At 43.2% G+C, this 13681-nt stretch overlaps 1 protein-coding gene across 2 annotated transcripts in view; it reads right to left on the bottom strand.

Moving 5' to 3' along the window:
* SNUPN (snurportin 1) overlaps positions 1–13681 on the bottom strand; it is a 265706-nt gene that overhangs the window by 180516 nt on the left and 71509 nt on the right. For both annotated transcript variants that reach the window (XM_086959302.1, XM_086959303.1), the window contains exon 5: positions 11821–11917. In XM_086959302.1, the coding sequence (XP_086815428.1) occupies positions 11821–11917 (97 nt within the window). The remainder of the gene's footprint in view (positions 1–11820; positions 11918–13681) is intronic.

The raw sequence follows: 13681 nt of genomic DNA, 5'->3' as shown, positions 1-13681 counted from the left end.
TTGCTGGACAGCGTGGCGGAGATTACCATCATTCGAGAGGCGTTGCGTCCACTACTGAAGGTGACAGCGACTGACACCTTCGTTGTAGTTGAGATAGCTGACACTAGAATGGCTCCCCCTGAAAGACTTTATGAAATTGCCCTCATAATTGAAGGTGACATAGCACGTACCATAAAATGGGTATTTTGCGAAAATCTAACTATCACCTATGATATTTTGTTGGCGGAGGTCGACTGGCCCCCACCCTTTGTCTTAGCTGCTCCACAAGGGGAGGAGGTAATCCTCCCTGCTTTCGCGCACACAGTGCCGAAGGAGCAGGCGCTGCAGTTTGCAGAAGATTGGGCTAAGGTGCTTGCGCCGGCGTTGTACCGTACTCACTGTGGATGGGACAAACTTTCCCCTCAGCATGAGATTCCTTTGCGGTCATTGCCACTGCATCAACTCCAGTACACCATGCGGCGAGAAGCGAAAGCTTCTGTTGTGGAAATCCTTGAACAATTGGAATATCAAGATGTAATTGAAACGTCTGTGTCTCCGATGAATAACCCTCTTTTTACTGTGACAAAGCAAGATGGCTCGTACCGTTTGGTGTTGGATTACTGCCACTTAAACTCACATTGTCGTACGTGTGCGGTGCAGAATACTCACAGCTCTGCTCTTGTGGATAGTCTCGTGCATAAAAGGTTCAAAACCACACTTGACATATCCAATGTTTTTTTGCCCACAATCTGTCCCCTCTTAGTAGTCAATGGACAGCTTTTACCAGTGGTGGCAAACATCGCCAATTTCTCCGTTTGGCTATGGGCTACAAGAATAGTCCAGGCGTCTTTGCCATCCGCATTGTCTCTCTCTTGGAGGGACTCGACGCAGATGCATGTTCGTATGTGGATGACATTTATCTCAGACGGCGAATTATGGCCGCATCTGTGCCGTGTAGACCGCATAATTTGCCGTTTTGCGGTTATAGGCTATAAATTTAACTTAGCAAAATCACACATTGCAGAGTACACAGTGTTGTTCCTGGCCTACGAGCTCAACAATGAAGGGAGAGGTTTAGCTCCTCACTTCCTCGAGAAATGCGCACTTTTGCGAGCTCCCACAACACTGAACAATTACAATCTTTACTGGGCTTTTTGAATTTCAGGGCGTACCTACATTCCCGAATACGTCCAGCTTATCAAGCCACTTTACACGTTGATACAACCTACTTTTTCCAAATCGTTCTGGCTACCTGAACATTCAGCCATCTTGCAATCTTTGCAGGCTGATCTTCTAGAATCTAAATTCTTGTCGACTCGTGATAATCACACCAACCTGGTGATAAGAATCGTGCCAGGGGCAGTGGGTTTCACATACCTCACTTTTAATGAGGGTAACACAGTCCCTATCGCTTACAAGTCACACTTGTACACTTCGGCTGAGTTGCGGTTTTCCACTCTGGAAACAATTTTGACAGCAGTGCAAATGGCGATTTTTAAGGAACGTGCACTATCACAGAGAAAACACATTTTGGTTGTTAATCCGTACCCTGCCTTGGAGGCAGTGACGAAAGCCAGTGTACCAAATTACAAAGCTTTGCACCCTCGGTGGATACAATGGGCCACATCCTTAACATCCCCGGATGTCACATTCATTTTTGGTTTCTCTTTGCAGACTCAGGAGTTCTTGCAGTATGAATGTGTTCATCCTGCTCCTCTGACTATGCGCCCACTTGAGGATTTCCGTTGTATCATTTACACTGACGGAAGTGTGCATGCGGCTACGGTTTCAAAGCACGCATATTCTTCGGCCTGCGCAATTGTGGTTGGTACTATGGTGTATGGTGAATTCAAGTCCGATGTTGTCAGAACTTCGTGCTCTGATGCTTGCATTGGAGTAAGCCGATCCCAGTGTGACTACTCTTATTTTAAGTGACTCTTACTACTGTGTTCAATCATACAATGACAATCTACCCTTTTAGACTCAAAATTATTATTGTGACTCCCAGGGTCACACAATAAAACATAAAATGATCTGGGTTCGAGTGGCTGGGCTTAAAGAATGGCTGCCACTTCTTTGTAATTCATACTCTGGGTCACCAGCATGTTGGAGTTCGCGCTGTTGGCAACTGTCTCACGGATAAAGCTGCGAAGACAGCAGTTGCAACATATGCAGAAGCAGCGGTTACACGTTCCAAAAGTAAGATTGATGATGACATCTTGGCAGCTTTTGCCGCAACAGAGAAGGGAGGTAAATACCCTAGAGGTTTCCCTTCTAAATACTATTATCATTTAAGTCCTGATAAAGTTCCTTATGTGAGAATTAACGACGTTGGTGACAGGTTGATACCCAACGCGGACCGCAGGAAGACTTTGATTACAGCAGCCCACGCTGGGATGGCTTCATCGCATGCCGGCGTGTCAGCTACTGTTTCTCTTCTCCAGCAACGGTATTGGTGGCGGGGTTTGATCAAACAAACGCATGATTATGTCGTTCAATGTGACATTTGTCAACAAATTAAACCATATACTACTGCACGTCCGCCCCAAACTCAGCTGTACATATCTAATAAACAACTTGCGTGTGTCTATTTGGATCACTGGGTCCCTTCTCATCTGATACTGCATATAAGTACATCTAAGTAGCAATTTCTTGCACGCACTTGGTGTGGTTGTGGCCTCAAAGGAGTGCTGATTCCAGAACTGTCGTAAGCGATTTGCGTGTCTTTGTGGAAATTTTTGCACGTGGCACCTTCCATTCACACCAGGGTCCAGCGTTTGCCTCTAGGGCATACAAGGATACCTTTTTTTTGGGGGGTCCAAGTCAAACTTTCGTCTCCATACAGGCCTGAGGGTAATAGTATTGTGGAGCGGATAAACCGTGACTTGAAGCAATACTTGACAGCGAAGGTATTGGGTGCTGGCCGTGACTGGCTAACCTACCTCAGTAGCATACAGCTTGCACTAAATAATCTCCCTAGAAGGTCTCTGGGTCTCCATACGAAATGCTCTTTGGCATCAAAATGTTTGTCCCGGACCTTGATGGTCTAGACATGGCGGCGGCCGCCGAATCTTTTGACGTAGATGAACATTCTAATGTTTTACAGAACCTACAAAAGACCAGAGACAGTCTTGCAAAGGAACACTTGCCCTCCACATCTGATGCTGCCTTGCAGATTCGGCTGGCTACCCCAAGTTGGAGAACTGGTCCAAGAGAAGATCGACAACAAGAAGGAATTCGGTCCCTCCTATCGAGCTCCAGTTGCTGTGCTTGGCGTGCAGGGCACAAGAACAGTCATTTTACCTCCTCTTCCTGTGCGAAAGGGGGGGGCAGGGGGGGGGGGGGGGGGAACAGGTACATCTCCATTGACAATGTCAAACTACACAGGGTGGCCGATTCTTCATAGTATGACGCCTGCGGTTTCGTGTCCAGCAATGGTGCAACACTATGTTTTGTTCCCGGGTGCTGACATCGGCCCTGATGTTGTCATTGAAATGAATACAGTTGGGAATCCTTTATTGAATCCATCTGCTGGTGATCCTCTTAGCCCCTTCCATGCTGATGACGGCCCCCATCCGTCATGCATCACGGTGCTCGTGTGCTCATGACGGCTGGGGGCCGTCAAAGCCATTCATTCTTTAAAAGCCTAGCACACGAGCAGAATCGGCCCAGCATGGAAGGGGTTAATGAAGCTGAATATACTTACCCCACTGACTTGACTATGCCTGATTTGGAGACATGTGTGGCTAATCAATTCCGTTTTTCATTTGACACTGGCTCGTCAACATCTAAGTCCCCTTCAAAAGTTTCGATTTTTGCTACCTGGTTTAAAAAAAGGTTTTTGAATCCACCTTAGACTTACATTTGGCTGGTGCTTTTTTCAAATTTTTTATTTATGTCCATCGGATTTGTGGTGTATTTTTTCGTTTTATAGATGGACACTACGTTCAAGAAAGAACTTCAGAATGATTCCCAATTTACTCCGTGTTTCTATGGAGGATGTAGTTAAACAGAATATTCGCTCTGATGATTGGGACGTCCAGGCCGTAGAGGCTTTATTTTCTGATCTGAAATATTATACTGCCTTCGATGCTGAAGATTTATATTTAGAGTCTGCAAATTATGGCGTTTTGTACTGTTACCAGCTGTTTGGCAATCACTTTCTGCATAAGACGAATTCATTTAGAAATGTGGTTAACTAGACACAGTGGGAAAACGGTCCCGCACCTGTGGAAGGCAGCTCAAAATTCTTTTAAAAAAGTTTTCATATTTTACTGATTTTAATCAATCGAACCCTAATGCATTTTATTTTAAGATGACAGAAAAGTCCTATTCCAAGGATAGACTTACCCACACAAAATTACTGTATTCCAAGTCCTTTATTGACCAGTTGGCTGTTGGGGGCTATAAACTGTGGAAAGATACCATTGATCTTTAATCTGTTTGGGGTTCTAAAAATTAGCAAGTGCAAGGCACAGAGGCTTTGCATCGTGATGGTCTCATCCCAAACCATTGGTTGTTTCTGAATGCCACTATTTCACAAACCACCTGCTTCGGATTGGCTACTTCTAAAAGATGTAATGCTCCTTTGTTTCCTGATTTGGGTGAATTTCCCCATTGGAATAATTACACCAATACTACCCTAAGTGAATTACAAGCCCTGTTGAAAAATTCATCTTTTAATGTTTCCGGCATTAATCCCGAAGGCTTGTTGCTATGGCAAAAAAGTGCAGATCCCTGCCAGCACCGTTTTGTGGGCCTGACACTGGCTATACAGAGGTTAGAGTAGATCCCAGTTCTCAGACTCAACATTCAGTCACCACCTATTCTGTATGCAAATTATGCCAGAGTTGGCTCAGACATTCACCCTTGGCATCTGTTGAGCTACATTTATCCAAACTCACGGACGCAGTTGACTTAAATAATTTTGTTAAAGGTCTTGCAGCAGGCAGATCGAAAAGATGGATATATGCTGCTTACAACGAGGTTTGGAAATTGTCCCAGATTGAAGCTGCTTCTAGGCTCAGAGCTATAGATCAGGCCAATTTAGAAAAAGTGCTTGCCGTTTTGGATAATAGCATTAACACCCTTTCTTCCCGTATTTACACATTAGATAATATTGTTTCATCTGTGGTTGATATTGTGCAAGTCTGTACCATGGGCAGAATCAACTGCGTTCTCTTATGCAATTTGCTTGGACTCTTCAAAAGTTGAAAAATGGAAAGGTGCCTTGGGATTACATGAACATGTCTTTGTTATTTGTGCCTTTTAATATGACTTTTAAACAACAATTTATGTCAACGAAGGGTGCACGTTTTCACTGTTACATATTGAAAAACTGGAACCGTTTCCATTTTCAGTGGCAGAGTTGAATTCTGCAGTTTGGCTCATCCATGGGTTGATAACTCTACCTTTCCCCCTTTTTAGGTCGAGCGACCTATCTCAATGCGCATGCGCATTAAGCGGGAGCGAGATATAAAGGGGCTTAAACAGAGCTTACCGAGATCGGGCGATTCCATGAAGTGCCCGTGAAAGCTCGCTCAATGCGCATGTGCATTGCCATAAAAAGCGCATGCACAGACACCAGCCTCCCTCCCACAGTCATCCCCCAGCGTGCGCTGTGCCAACAAGCCTTTGAAGTGAAGCTTCAAAGGCTTCACACGTTTCTCGCATTTCTCCTCCCTCCCTCGCCCTTCAGCGTGCCTTTTCCCAATGTCCAAAGAGTCTGCGGCTACGTTTCTCCTCAATGTCCTTCCTTTTGTTGTTCACCCTGCTCCCTTTCTTCCTTCGTTCCACCCTTTCCTTCTTTTGGCCCGTCAGCCTCTATCCTTTCTTTCCCTCTTCCTTGTTCATATATATTTCCATTCCAACTGCAATTCCCAGCAGGCAATTAAGATCGGCCAATATCAGTCTCCTCCCTGTGCCACGCACAAGATCGGTCACCTGGGGAGACAGGCGCTTTCTTGTGGCCACTCCAAAACTTTGGAACCTCTTGCCACTAGCCATCAAAACCGCCCCGAATCTGATGAGCTTTCGCAGGCTCTTGAAAACATGGCTGTTTAATCAGTAAGAGGATGGCTTGATGATAGACTCCAGTTTGCTCCACAGCGCCGAGACACCTTCGGGTATTTGTCGCGCTATAAAAGTTGCGTAAATAAATAAATAAACTGCATTTATTTATTATTTTTGTTGCTTTCCCTTTGCTCGACTAATAGCACGGCGTCTGTGAAGCGGACGCCATACTTCATGTTTTGGACGGCATTTATATTACGGCCGCCTTATCTTTCCTTTCCGTCGCTGCCTCTATATTTCTGGCTTTCTCCCTCCCTCCTTGCGATAGGAGCCCTCATCCCACCCTCCGAGCACAAACGCAGTTTACACAACCATTCATTGACATGTGAGGTGACATTGTAATTGAAAACAATTTAGAATATGCATTTTCATGCCTATGTAGGCAATATCAGCGTCATCTACCACAAAAGAAGAGTTATTTGAGAGAAAAAGTGTGCAGTTTAAAAAAATATATATTACCGTGTTGCAATAGTTTATTTTTACTTCAACGTATTAACTAGAAGCAGGGCCTGGTTTTATATAAAATAGCAGGGCGCCAAGTCTCTGCTGTGCTACCTCAGTGCTGCGGCTATCCTGCCTGGTGATCACTGTGTTTTAAAAAAATCCTAATGGGTAAACTATAGATTTCACGTAAATCTGTTACTGGTGTAGCATCGCGCTACTGAAGGACAACATAGTGCACTTTCGACAACACATGCACCAACCAGTTCAAAGTTGTTTGGGATTTTGCAAAAAGAACAAGTAATGACTCCGCCAGCCAAACTTCGACCAGAGTATGGATGTCATTCTTTCGGGCTGTGTGTTTATTCTTTTGTGCTGCTTTTTAGACTTGCGGACTTTCAAGACCTATTGATGATTTCATTTTACACCGCCTTATTTGTAATGGGAAGGATGGTGCGCAAAGCCTGTTTGTCAAATCCTGCATTACTCTACGTGCATGTGTGTGAGGGGCCCAGAACAGAGAAAGGGTACATGCTTCGGATGGAGAGTTTCCCTACTCAGTTACCCTGCTAATGAATCCATTTATGTCCTCGGAGGGTTTCGGACGGGGCAGAGGTCAGTGGTGGCACAGAAGCAGAGTTTCACCAGCTGAGGCTCGCATGAAGCCGCTACCACAGCCTCAGTGTCGGGACCTTATAACACGAGCCCGGTCACGAGCTCCTCTCCTCTCTTAGCCTCTGCTCGGAGGTCGTCTGATAAACTCCCCACCCGCGCACCCCTGTCACTTGACCTCTGTTAACAGCCCGGTGCAAAACGACCACCTTCCTGGTTTAGAGACAAATCCCGTCTCGCCCCGTGCGTCCGACCTTCGTCGTGTTAACAAAGGTGCACAAAGCCCAGCGCCGCAGCGTTGAGTTTTAAGATCGCTAAAAAGTTAGAACGCATCTGCTAGTTGCCCTGGCCGCCCACCTCAATCAGTTTTCAACAAGGAGTAGTTTAGTGTGTGGACGTATTCAAACACAGCCTGCCCTCTCATAAAAGTATTGTGCATGATATGTGAAACATATCACATGGGGTTACTTACTGGCACTATCTGCAGTTCGACACAAGATTTAATCACACCAGAGGAAGTAAATGAGGTGCCGCTCCAAATTCCATGAGTAGGTTTCAAAAGAAGCTCTCAGATTGCAGCTTGGCTCATTAGCACAATAAACCTGCAGATGAAACTGTTCAGCTTCTTTTGAAACATGCTCGTGCAGAAAAGAGTGGGGATAATTATTTGTTTTATCTCTGTACGCAGAGTGACGTCTTTCAGCTTCACCATTTCAAGAGATAAACAAGCGCTCAGTTTCATCTGTGTATGACCTGCCGGGATCTAGGCAGAATCCTAGCATGTCGTCCTAAACATTCATCTTTCCAATGTTGGTACATTGTTCAGGGCTCTCCACTGAATAAGAGAAATGTTGAATAAATATGTTTTATGTGAAGAACTTTGGATTACACGATAGTAATGTAGTTGAGCTCCTCCTGTGTGGCAGCATATATCCCGGTTGGTGCAGACTTTGACTGTCGTCATCTGTGCATGCCATGCAGCACCTCTCAGGTTTTCCACATCTGACTCTCTCCCTCACACACATGTTTGCACCGCCCCTTGTGACGTCACGTCTCACTCTGTAGACCTGCATGGCCAGGCTCCTTTGCTCTTTAAAACTTTTCCTTGCTGAAGATGGCATCTGCCAACACCTGCTGAAAGGGGGTGCGCACTACGAGCAAAGGTATCACTTCATCGCCACTGTTTGCAGCAAATGGACACTTTTTAAAAAACCCAACCCTGCTCTCTAGAGATGTGGCCTAACGACCAGAGCTGCCATCTAAGTCACGTAAATACAAAACATGTTGCATTTCAAATGCTATAGGTGTCACATTCGCGAAAGTTATAACTATTGGCATTGTAAATGACAAAGCTATCAATTTAGCAATTTTAAAAACCAAGAAATAAATAAAATATTTGTCATTTACAAGACCAATAGCTCCGACTTTTCTAATGCGAGACCTATTGCATTTCCAATGCTTGTTAAATTTGAGTCATGCATGAAACACTACGCAATAGGTAGATTTGAACCTTTAGGTGGTACTTATCTTCATGAAGTCTGGAATCTCCCGTTCACATATAGGTGCTTGAGGGAAGGAGAGGAAGTTTATTTGAAAGGTGAAGATTGTACATCCACATCAGATCACTCTTTAGTCTGTAGAAATCTGTAATTGCACGGTTCTTGCAATGTACTTGCACCGAACCTTGCCTGAGTTTTGAAAGGTACTCCCACCCCGGCTATTACACCGACTTTCACGTTACTTGCAAACGGAAGTAATTTGTTATTAGATAATGAAGAGCGCTGTGGTATGCTTGCCGGTATTCCTTATATCGTTACAGTTTCCCAGCATGTAGTTAGCTGTAAAAATGTCTTGTTTCCTCCTCCACATGGGAGGCTCAATGTTTCCATCTGGCCTTCTAGCACAACCTTGAAAGCAGAGTTCAACAAGAGGAGTCGAATAAGAGCTATTTTGTCCCAGAAGGAAGTCCCCCTTACATCTGCGCACAAGACATTCGTCCTTCACGTTGCATATACTCGTACTGAGGTGAATGCATTATTAAATACAGATCTGCGCCTGCATTTCGGTGCTTTGATTTACACAATCGTTAATGCCTCGTAGACTACGTGCCTGGCACACTTTATTAAAGTAGTAAGTTCTGGCCTTGTGACCTCATTCAAAACTATATTTGGTGTGATCCCTGCATTTTTTCATTCGATTTTTGAGTGTCTTCGGCGGTTTCCCATTAATTATCGCTTTAGGAGCGGGCATACTGCTGTTAATTTGTTTACTCCAAAATGGACGCACAGTCTGTGCCCCACAACGATCTGCCCTGGCTGCTCCAGCTTCGTAACCGGATGCTAGAATACTATGGATCGCTGCCTCTGGAGTATGGTGTATGGTTTATCTTTCTGGTTCTCATTCTTCACTTGCGTGCAGCCTGTTTTCCAGTGCCTGGATTGTGGATTTGAATGGGCCCTGGATTTGTGTCTCTGCAACACAGTGTCTCCTGACCTGGATTTTAATCTACTAATGAGTCCCTTAGTTGCTCATGAAATAGATTGTTCTACTTCGGGATTATGGCCTGCGCAGGTGCTCATGGGGTTTTAGGCAATTGGAACATTTGGACTACGGCCAATGATTTTCTAGCGAGCAGTTATCTTGAAGTAAGCACGAGTTGTCCTCTGCTGGTGCTAGAGGCTCCGGCAATTGAAGAACATGTATGTTCATTTCCATTACTTAATTGGATGGCTGAAATGTTCATGGATAAAGACAGCGACTTCCTATTGGAGGCCGTTGCAACGTTTGGTGCCTATATGCTGTTGGATTGAAGTGTGAATTTTTCTGCTTCATAGACACGTATTGAACTCGTGAAAAAAAAAATTCTCTACTGCCTTAATGTTTTTCTTACTTTTTTAGGTCTTTTTTCACACCATGGCCCCTTGATTGTCTTCCCTGACTTGGTTACTTTTTAATTCAGATTTTTACGCCCAATTCTCAAGTTTGGCAAAATTCCTGAAGTTGGTTCGGTCTCATTCGAACTTGAACTCCGTATTCTATGAAGCTTGCCCCCTTTATTGTGCGTTCCCTGATCAAGGTAGGGTGTAGTATGGCCTAGGGCCTGCTTTGCACGCATGTTATGTTAGCATGGCTTATTAGAAGTTTAAACACCATTTTACCTTTTGCACACAACACTGCATAGCTGTTTTTGTAAGTTAGCCTTCATGAAGGTCTACACATAAGAAAGGGTTGGTTTTCAACATCTCTAGACTTACATCGTGCCCCTAGTCTGAACAGTGAGTGTTGAAGCCGTCAAGGTTATCAAAACAGGTTAGCTGTTTTTCTACATGTTCGAGTAATGCTTTCTAGACAACATTTTGGCAGCTATGAGCCAGGTAAGATTCTGGTGCCTTTATTATTCCACACTTGCCATGATTTCACACACTTGGAATATTTCCGTGTCCAGGGATGCAGAGAGCCTATGCTGATCCAGATGTAATTTACTCTTACTGAGCGGAAAGGTAATGGGTCCCCCACACAAGCCTAAGAGACCTTCTATAGTTTATAATACATAGTTCCTATACAGGGAGGGTGTTAAAAATAGGCGCTATAGGACCGGTTTTCACCTTCATTGTAATAGGATTTCTCCTTTGTATTTTATGGAATTGAAACCACGCTGACCATATTATTTTTAATCATATGTCTGCTTATGTTGGTTAAAATACCGCATATGAGATCACGTTGTTAAAATAAATATTTTAACCTCATCGTGTCTCTTATTTACTCCTGTTGTGGACTGGTATGAGAGTATACCAAAAGAGTGTTCTCACTTCCTACCATTCCTGAGATGGCTCTAAGTCGCATGTTCTAATTTGTCTAATCATTGGTTACTTTGCTATAGGATGAAGAGCTAATCTGACACTGATGCTTGCTGGTTGGGGGTTTTCTAGGTACTGAGGTGAGTTTCTGGTACACCACAATTCACTGATGTCCTAGGTCTCTGTGCACAGTTCTGTGTATGAGCAGGATCCTTGCCACATTACTTTCTCTATTTTAATGTCCCATCTATCCTGAAAGAGTATATCTATAACATAAGGAGCATTTGACTAAAAGGTATCTACCTTCCAATTGGTTTGAAGCAATGAAGTTGTGGAAATCTAAACTCTACACTTCTCAAGTGTTGAAAATACCCTACCACCAGGGTAAGTGACTTAAGTGGCACAACCAAAGGGAAGGACAAACAGTGCAGGTGTATACAGTAGTTAGCGCCGAAACCAAATAATGCATATTAGGCTAATTTCTGGGAATCTGTTCCCAGTATTAGCTGTTTTCTCTAAATCCAGTCATGGATGAATAGGAAGAGCGAAGGGAGGAACCCAGCAAGTGGTTACAAAGATCTCCCTAAAACAAAGTAAAAATAAATAGAAAATAGCTGCAGGTGGTTGGGAAGTCAAGTATGATCTCTTCTGGAAGTACAAATTGAGAAATAGTACAATAGGAAGGAGGGAAAAGAGAGAGGCAGCAAAAAGCTACTTGATGGACATTTTTATGCACGGGTTGAATGTTAAAGTGAACATTTCAATACAAACCCCTTCTCAATACGCACAACCTGATTTGTCAAAGATACCCACAAACATAATTCTGTGAAGGGAGTTTTAAATTAAACTAACATGATTCAAGATAATCTCTCCGCTCACCAATACACACTTCAGCTGTGCATTACTGGTGTTACCCTACCTTTTCCAAGAGCAGAGTTCTGCTTGTTGCCTCCAGGCAGGAGTGAAGGAAATCGGTTCACACAGTAACCACTCTTAGTGTATGCTGTCGTAGAGCCCTTTTGGGGGGGAAAAAAGATAATCACTTGCAGCCATGCTGTTCTTATGCCTCCCAAAATAATATGCAACTTAACGTTCTCTAAAAGGTGATCCCTTTCCATCAAATGTTTGTTAAAAGGGTCACCACAACTATTTGCACAACAAAATAAAACAATAGTGATTAAGGAAATTACACTTAACTATTTGATGAGCGGTACCATCTACCTGATAAACTGCACAATGATAGGTGTGGTACATGCTAATGGGGTAACAAAACAATATTGCAAGAGACATATCAATGTCAACTTTTGAAGGTCTTAATAACAGAACAGACGGAGGAAAGTTGTTTTTTTACCAAAAGTGATTGGCACAGAGTTTTGGAATACGCAACCCAATCACACAACAAACGTTTTGAAAACTGGATTACCTACTAAAACAGTTAAGGCAGAAACTCCACATCTTGTCCAATTTTATAAAGCTACCTCGCCCAATATTAAAAAAGCATCCCTTTTGGACTAGGAGTACCCATCAAACAAGATTATGTAAATAATAGAAGGACTTAGTGGCAGCACATTTTAAACAAATGTTAGCTAAGCCTCATATGATGGACTATTCAGATATATTTTCAAATTAGAATTAGATACGAGTATTCTCAAACAAATTGAAAAACAACTTCTATAAAGAATGAGATGAATAACCAACAGATGATATCAATAGGAACCTATGAGATATTCAACAACCGAGGACCAGAAAATATTGTGGCAAGATAGATGATATTATACAAGTAATCTTTTCTACACTTGGGAAGACAATATAGGATATCAGACCATGCAAATCAATAAAATAAGATTCTTTAAGTGCAAACAATAGCAAACCTCTGGCCTGTCATTCATGGTTCATGTGCTATTAGTACAGACAGCAACAAAGATTCAAGTTGAAACTGCACCCCAAACATTTTACCTCAAAATTGCTGAGCTTTTTTTTTGTTTAATTTTTTTGAGTTGAGTCAATCCCAAAGAGAGATTGTACTGTATTTGCATTTATATAGCACCTACTACCCCTAAAGTACTTTACGGCATGTAGCACACTCCTCTGGAACCCAGGGATAACCCAAGCTCAAGATCAACTCATGAAAAAAACACAGCAATTATTATTTCAATCTGTGCACTTGCAGCAGATGAAAAACAATTGTTATTGAAAGGTATGAACATCATACCTCCATATATTATTGCTCTATTTCAAGAAACACTGGATATGTTCAAATTCATGCAAAATGTATGTACAAAATGATTTAGCGCACAGACCTGGCTGGCAGAGAACCACCTCAAATTGAATGCTCTTAAAGCAGAATTCCTCCTTATAGCCCCTCCCGCCAAAGTCCCCATAATGCAAGATTTGATCAAACACCTTACGGCACTCAACATTCAACCAACAATCGTGGACTCAGGGAAATCCTTAGGAATAACTCTCGACAGGAACCTCACTATGCAGAATCACATCAGCAACGCTACAAGGGGAGCAAACTTCCAGATAAACACTTTGAGGAAGTTGAAACCCATCTTGTCAACAAATGACTTCAAGCTGGCAGTACTAGCTCTGGTTATGCCTTGTGTGGTCTCTCTGTGTGGCCTTCCAAAAGTCACTACAGCTCCCCTCAGAGTTTCCATAAATGTGACAGCGAGACTCATCACCGGTTCGAAAGGAAGGTCCCACATTTCCCCAGACTTAAAATCCTTGAATTGGTTACCGTTTGAAGCCAGAATTCATCTAAAAATAGCGTGCAT

The sequence above is a fragment of the Lissotriton vulgaris genome, chromosome 2_2 (assembly GCF_964263255.1).
Source record: "Lissotriton vulgaris chromosome 2_2, aLisVul1.2, whole genome shotgun sequence".
NCBI lineage: Eukaryota > Metazoa > Chordata > Amphibia > Caudata > Salamandridae > Lissotriton > Lissotriton vulgaris.
This window is presented reverse-complemented; position numbering and strand designations above follow the sequence as displayed.